The 20,985-nt window shown below is 32.1% G+C and overlaps 1 protein-coding gene across 1 annotated transcript; it reads left to right on the top strand.

Moving 5' to 3' along the window:
* Window positions 1-250: 250 nt before the first annotated feature.
* LOC127725290 (GATA zinc finger domain-containing protein 14-like) lies at window positions 251-18,310 on the top strand. Its single transcript, XM_052232212.1, has 6 exons — window positions 251-831; window positions 3,886-4,086; window positions 7,545-7,588; window positions 9,006-9,738; window positions 9,988-10,092; window positions 13,944-18,310. Exons 1-6 carry the CDS (start codon window positions 508-510, stop codon window positions 14,034-14,036), a joined length of 1,500 nt encoding a protein of 499 aa, XP_052088172.1. The 5' UTR covers window positions 251-507; the 3' UTR covers window positions 14,037-18,310.
* The last annotated feature ends 2,675 nt before the right edge of the window (window positions 18,311-20,985 follow it).

Below are 20,985 nucleotides of genomic sequence, written 5' to 3' on the forward strand. Positions count from 1 at the left end.
TGCTAAATCGGTTGTTAAATTCACTGTTGGCTGAGAAATAATATTAAAATAAATTCAAAGTGTTAATTGTATATAATTTGAAGTATTATTCCTACAAAATAAAAAAAATATACACTGTGTATCTATAAAAGAAACTTGTGAATGAAAATGTCTAAAAATAATTACTATGTCACAGTTAGGAGAACGATGTGTCATCCTCCCTCGCAGTAGCTGGTTTATTGATTATTGATCAATAAAAATGTTAATACACAAACAGTGTCGGGATTTTAAACGATTGTGAGATTATAAACAAGGAATTTGTGTATTTCCCTTTTAATATACATGTATGTGTTGTTATGACGTAATTGTGCTGTCACATTACAGGTGTAATTTACCCAAAACGAGGCATGCAATACACAGCATGAGGGAAGGAGTTTAATTAGTAGGTACCCGGTCATTTGGAAAACGTAATACACAGTGAAAATGTTTGTGTATCGGACATAAGTAGTGACAGTTTGTTTACATAACATGGCTTCAAGTTCAGTCAGTCAGGAAAGTCTGGACACCGTCGACTATGAACAGAGTGCTCGAAAAAGTAAAATCCGGTCTATGCGGGCAAAAGGTGTCCTTCCACGAAGCAGTGAAAGAGAAGCTGACCCAAATGATAAGGACCAGAACGGAGATGAAGGTTTCAGTGGTGAACATGAATCTCCCTCTCGTGGTGGGGTGGGTCGGGCAAAAGACAAAAGGACCAGACCCAGTCATTTGAAAGGAAAGATGGGCCTTAAAGACAAAAGAAAATTACGTGAAAAGAGAAGAAGTACAGGTGTTGTACACCTCCAGTCAACAGAGGTAAGGTGACAACAGAGGGTACAATCCAGCATTTGAGGTTAGGGTAGGTTGGGTGCGACTGTAAAACTTTTGACCAGTGGTGGATCCAGAAATTTTCATAAAGGGGGGAGGGGGCACTGATTGCATAAGAGGGGGGCCCCGCTCCAGTCATACTTCAGTGATTCCCTAAATAATATACCAAATTTTTCCCACAAAAAGGGGGCCCCTTGGCTTCCCCCTAAATGCGCCACTGTCGGCTGATGAATGAAGCTATTACATGAAGGGTGTTTAAGATATTCAAATGTGATTTCTCTCACTCTCATGATGACCATTAAAAACAGGTAAAGGGATTTTCTAAGTAAATTTATCTGATTTTCAATTAACAGATTTTGATAACAATGTGTAGTTACAGATAAAGTAAATATTGTTCTAATTGGCCTACTTTTGACCCCCCAGGGGTGACTGGGGAATAGAAATATGGTCACTTTTGGTCTTCTTCCAACTGGCAGTAAAACCCTTGCCAAAGCGGGACTTCTGTTTGGGTTGTACAGGATGTATCAATACGTAGCCACAGCCAGAGAGAATGGAGGGTGTTACATGTGATGCCTCCTGTAGAGACAGTGCCATTTTCTCTGCACTTTTAAGAACCCATGCAGCAACTATTTGAGTGGCCTGGTGGACCTGCTAAAGTTCTGTCTCTACCCAACATGTTCAATATACACTTTTTTTCCACAGGCATGCAGTTAAAATTTCATGCCCTTCATTCTGAACATGCATGAAATATTTGCTACTGGACACTAAGAAAGCAACAATCAATAATCAATCAACCTTCTTTTGACTTAATAACAGCCTTTGTGCCTACTTCTCTGCTTTCAGACATTGTACTAAAAAAACTTGAAAGTAAACCTTTTTCTCCATTTTCAGGCCTTCTTTGCAACTATTGAGATTATATTTGGATTTTGATGGTAAAAAGATAACCTACTTTGTGCTTGAATACTGACAGATCACACAGTCACATTAGTTGTGTTCTGTTGACCTACTTTTGACTTAGTTATGAACATTTGGTTTGTAACTTGATATTTATCTGTCTTTATTAATACTGTATTTCACACAGAATATGTCCATGAAATTTATCTGCACAAGCAGTCACAAATATACGTCAAGATCTTAATAATATGAAAATTTGCATATAGCAGTTAAAAACAACAAACTTGAAAGATTTGACTATGAAAGAATTTTCCCTATTTGTTGACAATGTAATAAAACTATACCCTACTTTGAACCTCAGACTAGGCAATTACAAGTTCTACAATTTTATGGGTAGAAAGTTTCCCTTTAAAGTCTAGCTGTGTATGTGGGTTTCCTGTAAAAGAAATTTTGGGGCATAGGTTCCAAAAAAATGTATTTCAATTTACAAAAATGTAGGTACTCAATTGTAGCAAATGACATAATCCACATTGGAAATGTTAGTTTCCACCAACTCCCCTTACATAGCTGGACTACAAAAATTAATTTTAACCAATCTTACGTGAGGCTCTATTCAATTCAGTACATAAAAGACATCATTAAATGTGATTTAATATAAATGAATATTAAAACAAGCAGCAAATATATACATGTAGGATAGCTAGGTCATGCATAATGTTTATGCTAATTAATAATCTGTGTGTCTGCAAGACTTGACAGAGATATCTGAAAAATATTTATTTATAACAATATTTGAATAAACATACAAATGTACATGATGTAGATGTTTGTATATATATTTATTGGTAATCTGTTGGTAATGTGTTGGTAATTTGTTCCATAAGTATTACTATTGCTGAACTGTTTATAAAAAAAAATGTGCTTGGCCTGAATATGCTGAACAAATTGTTTTCAGAGACAGCCCTTAAATTTCTTTCATAAATATATTTCAAAGCAGCTCTCTTAAAACTCACAACTATTTCAGATCATCCATTATTGCATAACATACTGGTCTTTGGCCTGCAGTTACTCATGGGAAATGAAAATTTGATTTACACAGCATTCTTATTAGAATTGATGGACATTTATTGTCTTGATATTGATATATTCTTTGATCATAGAATATACAATTAACTATGCTAATTAGATGATTTATTGGTTTTTCTTAAGAATGTTGTGGTCTATACTTTATAGGTTCAACATGGGTGGTACATAAGGTACCTATAGCTATACATGTATATATATATATATTGTTATTTGTGATACATTGAGTTTGGAAATGATGCTGTCAGAAAAATGTCCATGAAACCATTTCCTCTTTATCAGTGGCAGATTCAGGGGGAGCACGGAGGGTGTATACCCCCTTTAATTTCGGAAATATATAATTTTTAGCCTTAGATGGTAAAAAAAAATCATCTCACTCTGCTTGGTGGTATATATTCAATTTTCTGGAAATGTGCCACCCCTTTTAAAATCCTGAATCCACCCCTGTTTATGATAGACATGTTAAAAATTGTCATATCAATAACCTAATTTAGTCATTTGTATGTTGTCTGGGGCAGAGACTTCAGAATTTTGATATTTGCCGGGCCAGGGTTCTCCTTTGATGAAAACTTAACTGTAGAAAGCCTTATGCACCTGTAACTTTACCATAATCAAAGTCTGTTTCCCTTACCCCATAAAAAAGGGACGAAAGATACCAGAGGGACTGTCAAACTCATAGATCGAAAACAAACTGACAACGCCATGGCCAAAAATAAAAAGACAAACAGACAAATAATAGTACAGATGACACAACATAGAAAACTAAAGACTAAGCAATACGAACCCCACCAAAAACTGGGGGTGATCTCAGGTGCTCCAGAAGGGTAAGCAGATCCTGCTCCACATGTGGCACCCGTCGTGTTGCTTATGTTATTACAAATCCGGTAAATAGTCTAATTTGGTAAGTCACATTCGTGAAAAGGGAAGGGTATTGTAGGTATGACATAACTTGCATATGGTTTGACATAGCTAAGTAGTTCATTATCCAGGAAAAAACAGCTCAGTTTGACCTTTTGTATACCTTACCAACTGTTTATCATTTGTTTTGTCTGATTGTTATTACAGAGCACTGGTGATTCATTAGATGATGAGGATATAGTGGAAGAGGGAACTGAACTTAAAACTGTATCAGAAACTAAAAAAAATACTTCATATAATGAGGCTTTCTCAGTCGAGGGAAGACGACACAGAACTAATGATGTGGCACGTAAGGCGGCATTGTACAATGAAAGAGTAGATGATAATCAGCCTCAATCTCCCTCTGATGTAAGTTTTTTTTGGAGATAGTAATCATGGTAATTTGATATAAGAATAGAATTTACGGATATATATGTGAGCATGTTGTACAAATTCCTGAACTTGCTTTATGCTTTCTTTTTATATGACTTGATTATCTCCCTATGCACATCATACACATGTTAAACAGGTATAATTAGTATCGAACAATAAAAAATGACAGCAAATAATATGCATTGCACAATTTATATCAATTTGGATATAAATAAGAAGATGTGGTATGAGTGACTATGAGACGACTATCCATCCAAGTCACAATGTGTAAAATAAGTAAACAATTATAGGTCAAAGTACGGCCTTCAACACGGAGCCTTGTCTCACACCGAACAGCAAGCTATATAATATACACTCAGAATGTATTTAAAGTATCTAGATATATTTTCAGATAAAACTTATAACTTGTATTACATGTACATGATGCATGCTTGTTTAGTCAAGGTTAGTGTGATTATTATTCAGTTTTTAAAGGAAAAAAAAACATGGTGACCTCAGTGTAGTTGCTAACATTCTACGTCAATTGGTCTCTGGTGGAGAGCTGTCTCATTGGCAAAATTTTATACTACATCTTCTTATTTTTTATTATACAAAACAGAAACAGAGGCAAATTTATAATAACACATCCTTATTAATCACATTGTTTTCCAACGTTACTAAAGATAAGCGTCCAAAATTCATAGTAAATTTATGAACATCATCAAATTGGTTACATGAATTTGAAAGCATTTGAAAAGGAAATTGAGCATGTATATTATTGCTAAGGCATAAAATTTGTAGCAATGAAGACCATTTACTTTTACAATTAAAATCAGTCCAGAAAAAGCAGCCCCACTGAAATACCAAGATTATAAATGACAAATACAACATCAAAACAAAACTATACAAGTTATATTAGCTGCGTCGGATAGAAATAGACCTTATGCAAGTGCAGGTATAAATGTACACGAATAAGACTTTGATTGATTTTGGAACATTCAAATACGAAATTAAAGATGAATTTTAGTCTGTTTTGTAAAGTTCTTATATCAACACAAATTTCAAACAGTTACTGTACAGACTTTGCATAAAGATTTTTTCAACCCGAAATAAGTTAACAGATGTATTGATATTCATTTGCATATATAAGGTTGATTTCTATCGGATTATAATCCTGGTAATGTAATGTAAAGAATAAGTATGAAAGTTGTTGTCATGACCTCTATATCAATAATTTTTGTTGATGCCTTTAAAGTAAGTTATACTTTGAATAGCCAGAAATTGATGGATTTAAATGATGTTAAACAAGTGTGACTAATACTATTATCTGAGTGAAACAACAGATGAAGGTGTGTTTACCTGTATCAGGCTACCTGTAATGAAGTAATCATTCAAAACTGTCCATATGTTAAACATTTTAAATGGTCATTGATAAAATCAGGTCAGAAGTGTTCAATTTTTAGTACATCAGGATCTTTAAGGTTGTCATCACCATTGTAAATACAAATCTGTCCCAGTCACTTATTGTGTTGTTATCACCATTGTGAATACAAGGCTTTCCCAGTCCCTTATTGTGTTACATACCGATATGTTTGTAGGGATAAAGTGTCCTGAAATATATATCTTATTTGGTCGCAAAAAATTGACAAGTAAAATGTCCTGTAAAAGTGGGCGGATTTAATAATAGAAATATTTAGGATGACGTACAGTTTCGCTGAACTAGTAAACATTACTGTTTAGGGGCCAGCTGGAGCCCGTCTCCGAGTGCATGATTTTTTCACTGTGTTGAAGACCCATTGATGGCCTTGGGCTGTTTCTGCTCTTTGGTTGGGTTGTTATCTCTTTGACACATTCCCTGTTTCCATTCTGAATTTATTTGGTAGTTGCTGTAATTTCCCTTCTATCTGAAGTGACTTATATTGTCATCATTGGACTTGCCTTATAATATTGGCTCAGTTAACTATCTCAAATGTGCCAGTCATTGGACAAGGATCTACCCAGAGAAAATGTTGTCAACCGAGTCAAAGCCAAGGTAAACAATGTTTTTTTCAAGGGGAAGCAATCTGCTCTAAAACTCTCTCAGTTATGTTTTATTTAATTTTTCTGTCATTATTGTCTCTTAAATTTTATATTGAAAATAATTGAATAAGACTTCATTACATAACAATGTCCAGTACAGTCATTAGAAAAGTAACAAGGTAAAGAAAGATGCATTTTTATGCCCCCGCCATAGCGGAGGGGGCATTAATTTTTACCCTTGTCTGTCCGTACGTATGTCCCAAAGTTGGTTTCCGTTCTCTAACTTTAGTTTGCCTCAACCAAATGTTATGAAACTTAAAGACAATGCTTATTACCACTTAATACAGATCAAGTTTGAATTTTGGTGGCGTCACTTTTACTGTTCTAGAGTTATGCCCCTTTACAAATGGAAAAATTGCTAAATTTTTGGTTTCCGTTCTCTAACTTAAGTTTGCCTCAACCAAATGTTATGAAACTTATACACATTGCTTATTACCACAATATACAGATCAAGTTTGAATTTTGGTGCCGTAACTTTTACTGTTCTAGAGTTATGCCCTTTACAAATGGAAAAATTGCTGAATTTTTCATTTTTTTTTTCTAAATATCAAATATTTTTAAAATTGGAGTTATCTTTCTTTGTCCATGATTACAGTTGAATCAACTACAATCAATGCTTTATACAATGCAATGCTTAATTTTACCTTCCACTGATAAATTAAAGCAATTTTTACCCATCATTTCTAAAAATATTTTAAAGTCTTCTTTGAAAATTGGAGTTATCTTTCGTTGTGCATGATGGTAGTTGAATCAACTACAACCAATGCTTTATACAATGCAATATTCAATTTTACTTCCTACTGATAAATTAAAGCAATCTTTACCATTCAGTGCTTACAAGCACTTTGATTACTGTTCTAGAGATTTGTAATTTAAGTAGAGTCACTTTTACCGTTCTTCAGTTGTGTCCCTTTATATCTTTATATGATATGCAAGCGGGGTCATCATCTGTGTCCATGCATGGACACAATCCACATTTATTATTTAATGTTGATAGCCTATGAAAAAGGCTTAAACTTGAGCATTGTCTTTATCGATGTAAATTCAATTCATTGTCTTTTATATCAGCCATTTTTGGTCTGCACCGTAAATGACACTAAAAAATGGTCTTTGGCTGAGCTATGAGATAGAGTAAAATGTCTCCCTCATATTAACCAATCAAAATATAGCATTTTAGCATAAAGTACAATCAAGCAAAACAGCAAGAAATGAAAACTTGTTGAAGATTACAAAGAATCAGTCACTTTCAGTACCTATTTTCACTTTGCCACAAAGGAAGATGAAATGAACGTCAATTTATCATAAACATTGAGGAAAATAAAATTTAGGTTTTTGATTGTATGTCATATTTATAACATATGAACTTGTTTTTACAGAGATTTGGTGGCAGAAGTGCATATAATGTGGTGAGAAATAAAAGGTATAGTTTCTTTACTAGAGCATTCTTATTGTAATTTTAAGTTTGACTCAATATATGGTTTTATAGTCTATTTGTAGGGCAACATGACCCGACTTCACACACAAGTGATGCAAATTATTTAAAAGTGGTATCTACAATATAAATTAAACTGTGATATCATTTCAACTTGATGAACATCTACTTGAAAGTTGAACACTGTGATCTACTTGTCATGGTTCATGATGCACATTAGGAATAAATTTACACTTGGTCAGGGGATTGATAGAGAATTCTACAAACAGTAGTCTAATACTAATAAAAAGTTTAACACTTGGACAGCTGTTTGATTCAAGAATTTGACATTGAGTCAGGGGTCTGAAAAAAGAATTTTAATCTTGGTCATTGTTGGTCAGCTGTCTAGAAAAACAGATAAACACATGTTCAGCAAACTTGTTTTTACATTTGGTCGGCAGGATGATAAAGAAGTTACACTACGTAATCAGATTGATTACGGTAACTATATTATATTTGTTCAGCTGTCTGATAATCTTTTTTTAGCTAGGCAAACAATTAATATATGTTCAATTACAAAAAAATGCTTTTCATTTATATAAATATGAAATGTCAGTAAAAAGCATACAGTTTTATAGTTAGGCACCAACAATACTCTAAACTAATTGGGGCCCCGCTGAATGGCGGGTCGCCCTATAGTGATAAGTCTGTCCGTCCGTCTGTAAAAAATTATGTCCGCTCTATATCTAGAGAACCGTTATGGTTTCACACTTTATACTTGACATGTATATTAACCAACACCAAAGGGTGTGTCATAATGTTTGTACAACTTCCTAGGTCAAAGGTCAAGGTCAAAAACTTTGGTTTCAGTTGACAACCCCATGTCCTATGGTAAAGATCGTGTCCACTCTATGTCTTGAGAACCTTTATGATTTCAAAGTTTATTCTTGACATGTATATTAACCAACACCAGAGGGTTTGTTATAATGTATGTACAACTTCCTAGGTCAAAGGTCAAGGTCATAAACTTTGGTTTCAGTTGACAACCCCATGTCTTATGGTAAAGATCGGGTCTGCTCTCTATCTTGAGAACTGTTATGATTTCAAAGTTTATACTTGATATGTATATGAACCAACACCAGAGGGTGTGTCATAATGTATGTACAACTTCCTAGGTCAAAGGTCGAGGTCAAAAACTTTGGTTTCATATGACAACCCCATGTCCTATGGTAAAGATACAAATTGTTTTCCACACGTTATTCACAGGGGGCCCACAGAGATGGCTCCCATCTCAATGATGTCTAGTTATTTGTGATAGTTTCTTGTATCTTTCTGTCCTCAGGACCTGTTTTGCAAGTTTGCTGTTTGACAGATCCATGATCTTTTTTTTTTTAATTTGTAGTTTTAATTACCTTTTATTTTTCAGTCCTTCAGATCTTGAGGCAGATTTAGAAGATAACCAGGACTACGACAGTACAGTCAGTCATTCAGAAACCAACTTATCTGTCATTGGAAAATCAGAATCAACAGATTCAAACACCTATAGTCCAAAAACCTCTCGTCCTCCAAATTCTGTATATTCTAGGATTTCCCCCTCTGATCCAACCTTGTCTTATAAACCAAGTTCACCAAGGAACAATCTTCTATGGGAGTCACCACGGACGAATAAACAATCATCTCCTTCAAGTGATCATGACACTCGAACAACTCATACTGTGTTAAATCGATTCCCATTTGCGGCTAATCAAAACCAGAACAAAGATTCAGAGCAATCAAATAAACCTAAATCATTTCCCTCGGTGCTTTCACGATTTCCACAGTCAAATCATGACCAAGAGAACAAGTTACAGTCAAATGTAGAAAAGGACAGTCAAAAACAGTCATATCATGATTCCAGTCAGTTTCGTTCCACGTATCGTGACCTTGATGGCAAATCAAGGACACATGATGTGGAGACTAAAACCAAATCTCCACCTTCATATCGTAGTAACCATGGTAACACAGAAAACCAAACAGGATCTCATCACCGTGAAAAGTTCATGGAGAATTTGAATAGTTCTAATCAACGACGATATCCTCGACATAATTTTGAGGACTCTTCTTCCAAATTGGACGAGGAAAGAGCAAAGTTCAAAGACGAAAAGACTAAGTTAGAAAAGGTTTGTTTGCAAGGAATACTGCATTACATTTGATATTCTTTTTGGCTTAATTTACAGAAGCAAGTTTCTGTTCCATTGAAAATATATTTATATCATTTAATCCATTGAAATAAACAATGTATATCTATCCCCTCTAATCCATTGAACATACACAATGTATATCTATACCTTTAATCCATTGAAAATGTAACTATCTATTTTATTAACCATGTTAACTGAATATTAACTTATGTCAATATTATTTTTTAGAAACTTGATGATGAAAGAGAAGAAAACAGACAGTTGAAATCTATGTTAGAAAACAGAGATCAGAAAATTGTTGAGTTAGAACGAGAAATTTATTGTCTGAACAAGGTAACATGTATTCAATTCTTACTTTGTAATGTTATTTTAATACTTGCATCTATTTATAAGATTTTGTCGATTGAAATAAAATATAGGAAATGCTGCAATAATACAGAATTCAAATGTCAGCACACCATCAGCATTAACTAATGGAGAATAACCTGACGTTAGTGGTGCAGGAAATAAAACATCCTAATTAATCTTTAAATACAAAATTTTATTTGATTAAAATAAGGAAAAACTTGACAGTTTGTGATTATCAATTTTCTCAACAAATTCAAATTAAGTTTTTGTTGTTTTTAAATTCCAGAGGATGTAAATGGGTAAGCTAGTCTGTTGTCAGCTTTAGCATGACCTGTTATTATTTAAATTATGTTTTTTTAATTTTTAAATTGCAAGAGGATCTAAAAGATCATTTGAAAAACAATTATTATTCAAGCTACACCTGTATATTGAAATAATGCTGTCCGGCATTCTTAAAGAAAATTTCAGAAGTATATGTTTTTAATTTGCTTGAAAAGTCTAAATGGTTTTACCAAATCTTTAAAGGAAAAAAAAAAACGTGACAACATTTTGAGTGTTGTAGTCCAATGAGATGATAAACTAACACGAATCACACGATTTCAAAAGTAGATAGAATAGCATAGGTGTCTATATAAGTATAGAATTGTTTGCAAGAGGACCTGCTGTGGAAATATATGCCAGGAAAACACACAAAAACAAAACATTTTTATCATCGCTTGTCATGAATATTAATAGGTGAACATCTTTTGTCATGGATTTTAACAGTAAACATCTCTTTGTCATGGATTTTAATAGACGAAAAGTTTTTGACATTGATTTTAATTGTGATGCAGTTTAAAAGATAGAGTGTCTTGGCATGAATTTAAACTCCATTCATAAGTATAGCCATAAAATCTAAAAATAAAAGGCTGAATTTTAACTTACTCCTCAAAGAATTTATTTCATGATATTTTATTTTACATATAAATTCTTGTTTAATCTTCAGTTTGTTCCTTATTTTATGAAAACGCTTATTTTTGTGAATTTGGGTTGAATATGTCACCATTTACTTTTATAAATGATCATTTGTGTATCTTAATTTGCCTTAAGAATTTAAACCCATTACCCAGCATGTTTATAGTATGTTATAATATAGTTACCTGAGTTACACTGATGTGCAAAAAAAAAAAATCATTTTAAAATAAGAAATAAAATTGCAGTTACTATAAATTCCTTATTACATATAGCATGTAAATCATTTGTACTTTATTGTCTTGGATTTTGTGGCTGCAAAAAAAACTTGAGGGATAGTTTTTCTCCTAACTATAGTCCCCTACCGATCAAGTCAAAGGGGACTTTAAGTTTGCACTCTGTCCATCTGTCAGACCGGCAAATCAGTTTTCCACTCTTTTTTTCTTCGTGCTTGAAGATATTGATTTGATATTTGGTATATAGTTTTATCATCACAAGTTACAGATCAAGTTCAAATTTTATTCCGGTCTGATGATTTTTCCAGAGTTATGGTCCTTGGACTTAAAACATTCACTCAAAATTATCAGTTTTCCACCCTTTTTTTCGTCATGCTTGAAGATATTGATTTAATAATTGGTATATAGTTTTATCATGACAATTTACAAATCAATTTAGAATTTTGTTCTGGTCTGATGATTTTGTGCAGAGTTATGGTCCTTTGACTAAGAAAATTCACCCAAATAATCAGTTTTTCCCTTCTTTTTTTGTCATGCTTGAAGATATTGATTTGATAATTGTTATATAGTTTACACCATGACAAGTTATAGATCAAGTTAGCATTTTGTTGCAGTACAATGAACTTTTAACCTGTAGAGGACTGCCGGTATCTGTTGCCATGCAACACTCTCCGAATGCTTGTTTCATTTAAGCTTATACATGTTGTATGCTGAAATCAATGGCATAGCCACTAGAAAATAAATTGTGAGCAGCAGAAGCTGAATGATTTCGTTAAAATTTTTATGGGAAAAAATATTGCTTAAAATAATTGTAAGCACATGCTTACAATGCTACACTGCAGCCATGCCACTGGAAATTGTAAAAACCTCATGATTACATTGTCAGTTAAGATTAGTACAGATCAAGATGAATTATTCAATAATATGAATGAAAATTGAAATTGGAATCAGGCTGGGCCTTTCTTTTGTCAATCAAGAGAAGTAATTAATTGTACCCTGTCATGTGGTAAAACAACTGACCTTTCAATTATAAGTTAATGTAAATCAGGCATTAATAAAGGTCAAACAGAGTTGTGGTTTTGCTGGATAAAAGGAAACATTACAAGCAGAATCATCATACAAATAAATAGTATAAATAAAAGAACAGAGTTCCAATACTCCCTGCATTGCACATATTTTATCTGTCTAAAGGGAATAACTAAAATAAAATATTTTTTTTGTTCTTTTAAACTTTTATAAATATCTTTGAGAAATGAAGGCTTGAGAGCAAATGCAATGTAGTTTCTGATATAATTAATATTTCCAAAGGGAATAACTCATGTTAAAATAATTGATCAGCACTGATTTTTGTAAATGTCAGACATTGCTGATATATACCTTTGATATAAATTTGAAAAAATTCTGGCAAAAATTGTACAGTGAGAGTGTTTAATGCAATTTTCCATAAAATTTATATTTCCTAGGGCCATAACTCTTTTAAAAATAGTTGAACAGCACTGATTTTCTAACTTGTCGTAGACATTGTTGATATAAACCTATATTAACCTATATAATTTTTATATAAATCTGACAAGAATTGTACTTGTGGGAGTGCTAACAAGACCGGAATTTCTATGTCCCCTGCAACCATCATACGGGGTAAAATAAACAGATCTGGTATGATCGCACATTAGACAGCTGTCCACCAGAAACCAAAGGATGAGGATGAAAATAAATATAGGTCACTGTACGGCCTTTAAACAATGTGCAAAACCCATACCTTTAGTAAGCTATAAGAGTCCCTGGCATAACAAAATTTGAATCAATTCAATAGAGAAAAAAAAAACAATTGTACTTCTGTATAGCTAGTCTTATATTCTAGTTTTATTTTCCACAAGGACATATTTATGATTACTGTTCTTTTTTTAGCTCTGCCTGTTCAAGGTTACTATAGATACTTAATCAGTTATGCTACATTTCCTCAGGACATGTGAATGATAACTCTTCTTAATGAATAATATATTTGGACAGTTCCACAAAGTACAGAGGCGGATTTAGGGGGGGGGCCATCTTTTTTTTGGGGAAAAATTTGGTTGATTATATAAGGAATCACTGAAGCGTGACTGGAGCGGGCCCCCTCTTAGGCAGTCAGTGGGCCCCACTTATGAAAATTTCTGGATCCGCCACTGAAGTAGTCACTCTGAAGCTGTAGTTAACTGAGGAATAATAATTGATTATTATACCCCATGTAACAAAGTTAGGTAGGGTATAATGTTTTTGACCTGTCTGTCTGTCCGTCCGTCCATCTGTCTGTCTGTACATAGGAAATTATGATTCAATTTTTTTTCTAGGGGTTACGCCCCTTTGAAATTAGAATTTGACCTTAATATACTACTGCAACAGTTTGTTATTGCAACTCTCTGAAAGCACACAACAGAATTTCATGAAACTTTGTAGTTAATGAGGACATAATATGGATTTGTGCATATCCACAAGAAGTTTTTATCAGTTGACTTTTGTAAGAGTTATGTGTCTTTGAACTTAGGAATCTATAGTGAGATGTTGTTTGCCGAGTGACAATTTAGGGGCGTGGAGTTTAATGTGAGCATGCTCACAAAGGTTCTTTCATTTATTTATAAACATACTAAATAGAAAACAAATTTTTTTTAGGATCTTGAGGACTTAGACGAGGACTATCAGAAACTACAAGTAGAGAATCATGCATTGATTAGAACAGTTTCACAGCTTAGTACAAGAGTTTGATACCAGTTGAGGAATCAGTAGATAGATATCAGTTTACAAAGCATAGACTTTTTTTCCTCTTTATTATGAATCAGTGTCTGTCAGCTATTTTAAGATATTTGCTTTTTAGTTCACCTGGCCCAAAGTGCCAAGTGAGCTTTTCTCATCACTTGGCGTCCATCATCGTCTCTTAACTTTTACAAAAATCTCCTTTGGAACTACTGGGCCACAATCATCATTGGTTGGGGTATTTAGTTTTAAAAATGTGTCTGATGACTCCGCCTGCCAACCGAGATGGCCGACATGGCAAAAAATAGAACATAGGGGTAAAATACAAGTTTTGTCTATATTTTGAAAACCGTTATAAATAGAGAAAATCTTAACGGAGCAAAAATGCTCAGAATGTTCAGCTCTACCAATTGTTCACATATGTCAAAACTGTCAGACGACTTCTTTCAGGAGTTATTGCCCTTAAATGACAAATTTTACCTTTTTTTTTCCTTTTTACCTATTATCTTGAAAACTATAATAGATAGAGAGAAACTTTAAATAGCAAAAATGATCAGCAAGACCAGTTCTTATAATAAGTCTTATGGTTGAAATCGTCAGTCAATTCCTTATTAGAGTTATTGCCCTTTGATGACGATTTTTACCAATTTTTTGTGTTTTTGCCTTATATCTTAAAAATTATAATAGATAAATAGAAACTTGAATGAGGAAAAATGATCAGCAAGACAAGATCTACAATTAAGAAACTATGGAGGAAATCATCCGACGTTTCCTTATTAGAGTTATTGCCCTTTAATGACGATTTTCACCATTTTTTTTTTCGTTTTGCCTTTTATCATAAAAATTATAATAGATAGATAGACACTTTAAATCACAAAATTGATCAGCAAATCAAGATCTACTAACAAGTCAAATTTTGACGATATAGTTAGTAGACTGTTACTCTTTATAGGAGTGATTGCCCTTAGATTTTTTGTACCCTCTTTTTTGTTTTGAGCAAAAATTAAAGAAGATACAGAGAAACTAAACAGACTAAATGATCAGCAATTCAAGATCAACAAGACAGAGATTTTTGTCATGAATTCTATTCTCGTCTTCAATGTTGTATAGTGCCCTTTGTTGAATATGCACATAGACCAAGGCGAGCGACACAGGCTCTTTAGAGCCTCTAGTTATGACTAGTTATACATGTATCATGTATATGATAATGTCAATCATAGATTTTAGCATGTTACCAAACTATTGTCTTACTGGTGGAGAAACAGTCCAACAGCCTTAGGCTTTCAATTAATATTGTGCTAATGAGTATCTCATTGATAGATCAATTAAATAAATGAAAGGTTTTCAGCATGTGAGCAAAATATTTCCATTCTTTCTCTTACGAACTCAAAGCATCATATCATAACTTCCATGAAGAAAGGGAAGATAGCTTATTAACCTGTCTTTTTTCAAATATAATAACTAAAATCAATTGATTCATTTTTGAATGATATTTTTGAATGATTTTAATCTCTATCATGAATCTCTATTATGCTGTTTTATTTCTATTTTGTAATATTGTTTGATATTTTATGGCAGTAACTTATAAATGCATTTCAAGGTATGCATGTCCGTATTTTATGGTGCAGTAATCAATAATGATTTACTTGGCAAAATCTGAATTATTTCTAAGTGATAGATCAACCATATTTGATCAGTCTTTAATGGTTGTAAGGTATTAATAACTCACTAACACAATTTGTTTTACCTGGTTCATTGTTTGATGGGAAGTTTTTGTGATTATGTTGGCTTTTCAGATGCTAAAAGTAATAGACATGTCTACTATATTTGGTGTATTGAATAAAGGTAAGGTGTAAATTTCAATCGGACAGGTTCAATTGACCTAGACCTTATTTTCATTGGTCAGTTATTACTGTTTTGTTATATCTGTGAAAAGGCTTTGATCCTTAAACTTTTGAACATAAAATTCAGTTGTTATTGGTAATCAGGCAAGATTTCAGCATATCATTCTTTTTATTTATTTTTATTTGTCATCACATTTTGGCAGACTTGATACATCTTCGACATTTAATCAAGCAAAATCTTTTTGGATTAGGACATTTATCTACTTGTGCAGGCCAGTTTTTTTTTTTGTGTTTTATAAAATGATATTAAGATTCAATATCATTTTTGAATACATTTACATCAAAACCTACAAATATTTTACGATTTTGTTTTTATTAATCAGAATTGAGTGAAGAGGCAGTATGAAATTAATTTTTGTGTTGTCAGAAGATAATTTTGTAAGGGTTGAATGAACCCTTATTTTGTAATCTTTGACTAGTCATTGTAACTGTCTCCTGTACAGTCAGATTATAGTCATTCTGCTCTATCAAACCATCTTGTATTATTAAACATATTTTCTATTGTATTGTATTTTAAGGGTTCAGTTGATTGCTATACATGTATTTGTTATTAACAAAGAGGTGGAAAATGCATTTTATTTGTTTTGATTTAAAACAATCATATTTTCATTTTATCGTGAACAGATGGGGACCAATAAGATGTTCCTATACACATTCCAAAAACATATATATTAATAACTGTGGTTCATCATGATATGTGGTATATCAATTCTTGTGGATTTGGTGGGTAATGGGGGGAAAACCATAAATTTAAACACTCCACAAAATACTAATGTTCAGTTACTTTGATTTGGAAATGATTTAACAACTATCATTTAAAAACCCTCCAAATAATCATTTTTTTCCCCAGACCACGAAAATTGATACCATTGAAAATAAATGAATCTACAGTATTAACTTTTTTAGGTTTATTTATAAAATCAATATACATGCATCTAATTAATTACATTGATCATATTTTTATTAATAACAATAGAGTTGGTCAGTAAGTATTTACACCTTTTAATCAGAATAAGAGTATTTAAGAGGAAGCTAAATAAATACCTGTAGATTGAACAGAGATTTATAGAGGAAGCTCTGTAAAACACAATTGTGGATACGCCGGTATCACACTGTTTATTATATAGAAATGTTTGTCAATATTTATCTGTGCATATTTTACATAAAACGTACCATTTTTCCATATTAACCCCTCCATCTACAAAAAATATAAAAATAGGGTTGTTCATTTATATTTTAGGCATGACAAAATGCCTATAACATTTTACCAAAAACATTCGGAGCATTATTCTTTTTTGTTTTCATTCTAATTTGTAGTTAAGATATTTTTCATTATTTGGCTTTAAGCCTTAGGTAACATTACATATCAAGGGGACATAACTCCTGTAGGGTTATTAGCTCTAGAACTGCCTTTAGAGAGTTTGCTACCTAGTAGCTTTCAGGGTCTATAATCTGCTCATCAGATGCTTAGCAATTTTCATTTAATAAATAGAAGTAGGAATTAGACATTTTACTCAGTGTTAGATTTTCTTATTGTTTACTTTGATTTTACATATAAAATTTGTTCAGAATTGAGTGCTATTTTGTTTTGTTTGCTTGTTTAATTAACCTTCTTAGTATTAGATAGTATTTTATGTTGTTTCCTTTTGTGAAACTGAAAGAATGAATTTACAATGTATTTCTTATTTTTCAAATGTTTTTCAGCAAAATATAAAAGTATTTATTTATCTACACAATATGATTGTACTTTTTGGTTTACTTTGGTAAAACAGTGAAAGCTGAGATACCGACCGTGCAAGACCCTCATGGGTAGTCAAAAACCCCCATCATCATCAACAAGCTGAGGTATTGTTTTAAAAAAAGTTAATATATTGTTATTAATAGGACCATTTCCAAAACAATATTTGGAAAGTGTAAGTTAAACTACAATTATTTGATCATACAATGGAGAGTAACTCCAAATACACAGATTTTAGTCCAAATACAACTTAAAATTTAAATTATTAAAAGAAACAGTTTTGGTGTTGATCTGAGATTTTAAAAAAAAGTGTTACATTAAACCTGAACTGCTGTTATTTTTAATGTAACATATGGCTATTTGAGTGTCAGTCTGCTGTGAAAGTACTTTTCTGTATACTTAATTTGTTTTGTAATTTCTTTGTACAGTCCTTGGTGTTCATTTCCATATTTTCATACCTTGCACAGATTTTCAGTGAATGACAAAAGCAATTAGCACTTGACAAATAATAAAACCTTAACAGTGTGTAAATTGAACATTTGATATTGAAAAATTTAGTATAAGTCGTATACCAGCATATGATTTTAAATTGATTTTTTTTTTAATCTAAAATTTCTTTAATAAAGAAATGATTAACGCAAGTAGTATGTGTTCTTGAATGATGCAATTTTTTCTATCTATAGTAATTATTGTTTATATGTTAAGTTTGCTTGTTTTTGTTGAACATTTACATGATTAACATGATGTACAAGCACTGTGATTATAATAGTTGTGATAGTGTGTAAAATGTCCGATATCAAATCCAACTCACTTACCATCTACTTACTTTATATAGAATAATGGCTATTTTGATTTTGATACTGACCTGGTCAGCTGGAATATCAAACGAGAGCGCTAGGTTGAGCTGATATTCGAACTGATGAAGTCAGTATCAAGAAATAAAATGCCATTATTCTTTTAATCAGCAATTTGTCTTAACTGTATGTTTTTTGGTTGAGAATATGAAGTAGAATTAAACAACTAGTAAAACTACTTTTACGCGTAGAAAATAACGTTGGGATAGTTGTTCGGTTGTATGAATGAAGTCGCATTCATTTCATTGATAAATTGATGCGGATGGACTTGTGCAAGAGATGTTGCTGCACTGATACATGACGTTATTGCCTATTATTTTCAAGTATCAAATCCTGTCCATGATCTTAAAAACATTAGGCAGTAATTTCAAAGGGATAATGTACAATTTGCTGATAAAACGTAGTTCTGTAAAAACACTTTTATTTAAGGATCTAAATTTTGTTTTACTCTTAATCCTTGTTTTTCGACCAAGAAGAAAACCAGTCAATGGGTAGATGTATATTTTGGAAGGGTAATTATTTCATCAGAATCAATGAAAGTTGGTACATTGTGTACCTCTGGAATGACATTTTATTGCATTGTGTAGTTATTGACTTAGATAAAGTTGCTACTTTGATATAATGAATCTTTTGGGAGGAAAAATTTCAGTGCAGCATATAGTCAATAGGTTCCTCTTTATCTTTCCGTTTTAGATGATAATTTTTCTCTGCTTTATATCCAACTGTATTGGCATACAAACTATTGGCCAACAAATATAATTAAATTTATGACCCTGGAAATGGTCAAATCAACTGGATAAGAGTTTTTTTTGGGGATTAACTTCTTATGTTTGTGATTAAAGATATGTGGAATATACCTGATTACAAAGACAGCAGTCCACTAACAGAATTCTAAATAAAGCATAACTCTCTGTTTTAGTCATCTAAAATCTGTCATTCTAAGGAATTTAAGGATGTTAGTGGAATTTATATGAAGATCTATGTTACCAATAGCTCAGTCCTTTCTTAAAATGCTTTTAATATTATTTGTTTCAGAAATTCCCAATGCAAGTGAAACATAAGACCAGTAAAATAATCTATGTTTTAATGTATTTTTAAATACTTATTGGTCTTAAGATTATAGTCTCCCTTTTATCTACCCTTCATATTGGCGTCTATTGCAGTTCAAGTTTTATTAATGTGCTTATTAGACACATTCTTTCTTGAGTATAAAAAAATTTAAAAAAATATACAAATCTTCCTGATGTATGGATATGCTCAGATTGTGTTGAATGAATAAAAAGGTAGGAATTGATTATAGATAGTGATTTATTTGTACAGAGAAATTATTGGTACAGAATTCCATACAAATCATTCCATCAATAACCAGTCAGAATCTGTGATGTAATCAGAATTATATTTATATGTTAATCAATGTGGAACTATTGGTATTATTTATCCATGACTTGTTAACATTCAGTATTTAAGATTTTGTACTATAATTTAAGGCTGTTGTTTATCATTCTCTTATAATGGAAGACAAGACTCCTTTTATAACAGAAATATCATTGCTGATGTTGTATACTTCTCTAGTCAGTACAGTGAAATTTTATTGTTCAACCAATTTGGAAAATAATTTTTAAACTAAAATTTTCTTTTGTGAGAAATGTAATGAGTTTGACAGTAAATTTTTTCTTATGTCTTACAGTTTTCAAACACAATTATAAAGGGCTTAAGGTGCTGAAAATCAGACTTTTTGCATTGAACAGAGAATCATATTACTAAATCCAGCTAATTGCTATGTCAAGCACAGTACTGTATCCAGTTTCTTTTGATATTTACACTGTGAAGGTTCAAGTGTCGACATGTTGCAGTGACACTTTTTTCATGCTTGTTTGGATATGTTACAAATTTTGAAGAGAACACAAAATTGAATCCTAATATCAGTAAAATGAAATAATATTTACATAATGCTGTACTGTGAGGTTTAACCAAATTTAAATCATAACTACCCAAAAGTCTGCAGAATTTGATTCGGCAACAGTCTTGTTGTACAAACATAATATTTCTTAAATATTTCAGATAAAACAAGGTTTTATTCATGTAGCTTCATATGCTAACATCTGTGGGCAATTAGTGTATTTAATGGCATAAATGTAGTATATGATACATGTGAAAAAAGGAGTTTATAACAATTTTTAGTTGTGTTCAAACAATTAATGTGAATCACTATATATAGATATATAGACGATGTTGTGTAGCACTTAATGTTTGTGATAAATGATGGTTGTGAAACAGAATGTGTTCGAGTTGTAAAACAGCTGTAACAACACAATAAAACTCATTTTATCTTCTCTTGTTTTTATTAGTAGATCATCTCCCTATAGCTGCTGTAATAACACAATAAAACTCATTTTAGCTTTTCTTGTTTTTATTGGTCCATCAACTCCCTATAACAGCTGTAACAACACTATAAAACTCATTTT

Source organism: Mytilus californianus, unplaced genomic scaffold, assembly GCF_021869535.1.
Source record: "Mytilus californianus isolate M0D057914Y unplaced genomic scaffold, xbMytCali1.0.p SCAF_15, whole genome shotgun sequence".
Taxonomy (NCBI): Eukaryota; Metazoa; Mollusca; class Bivalvia; order Mytilida; family Mytilidae; genus Mytilus; species Mytilus californianus.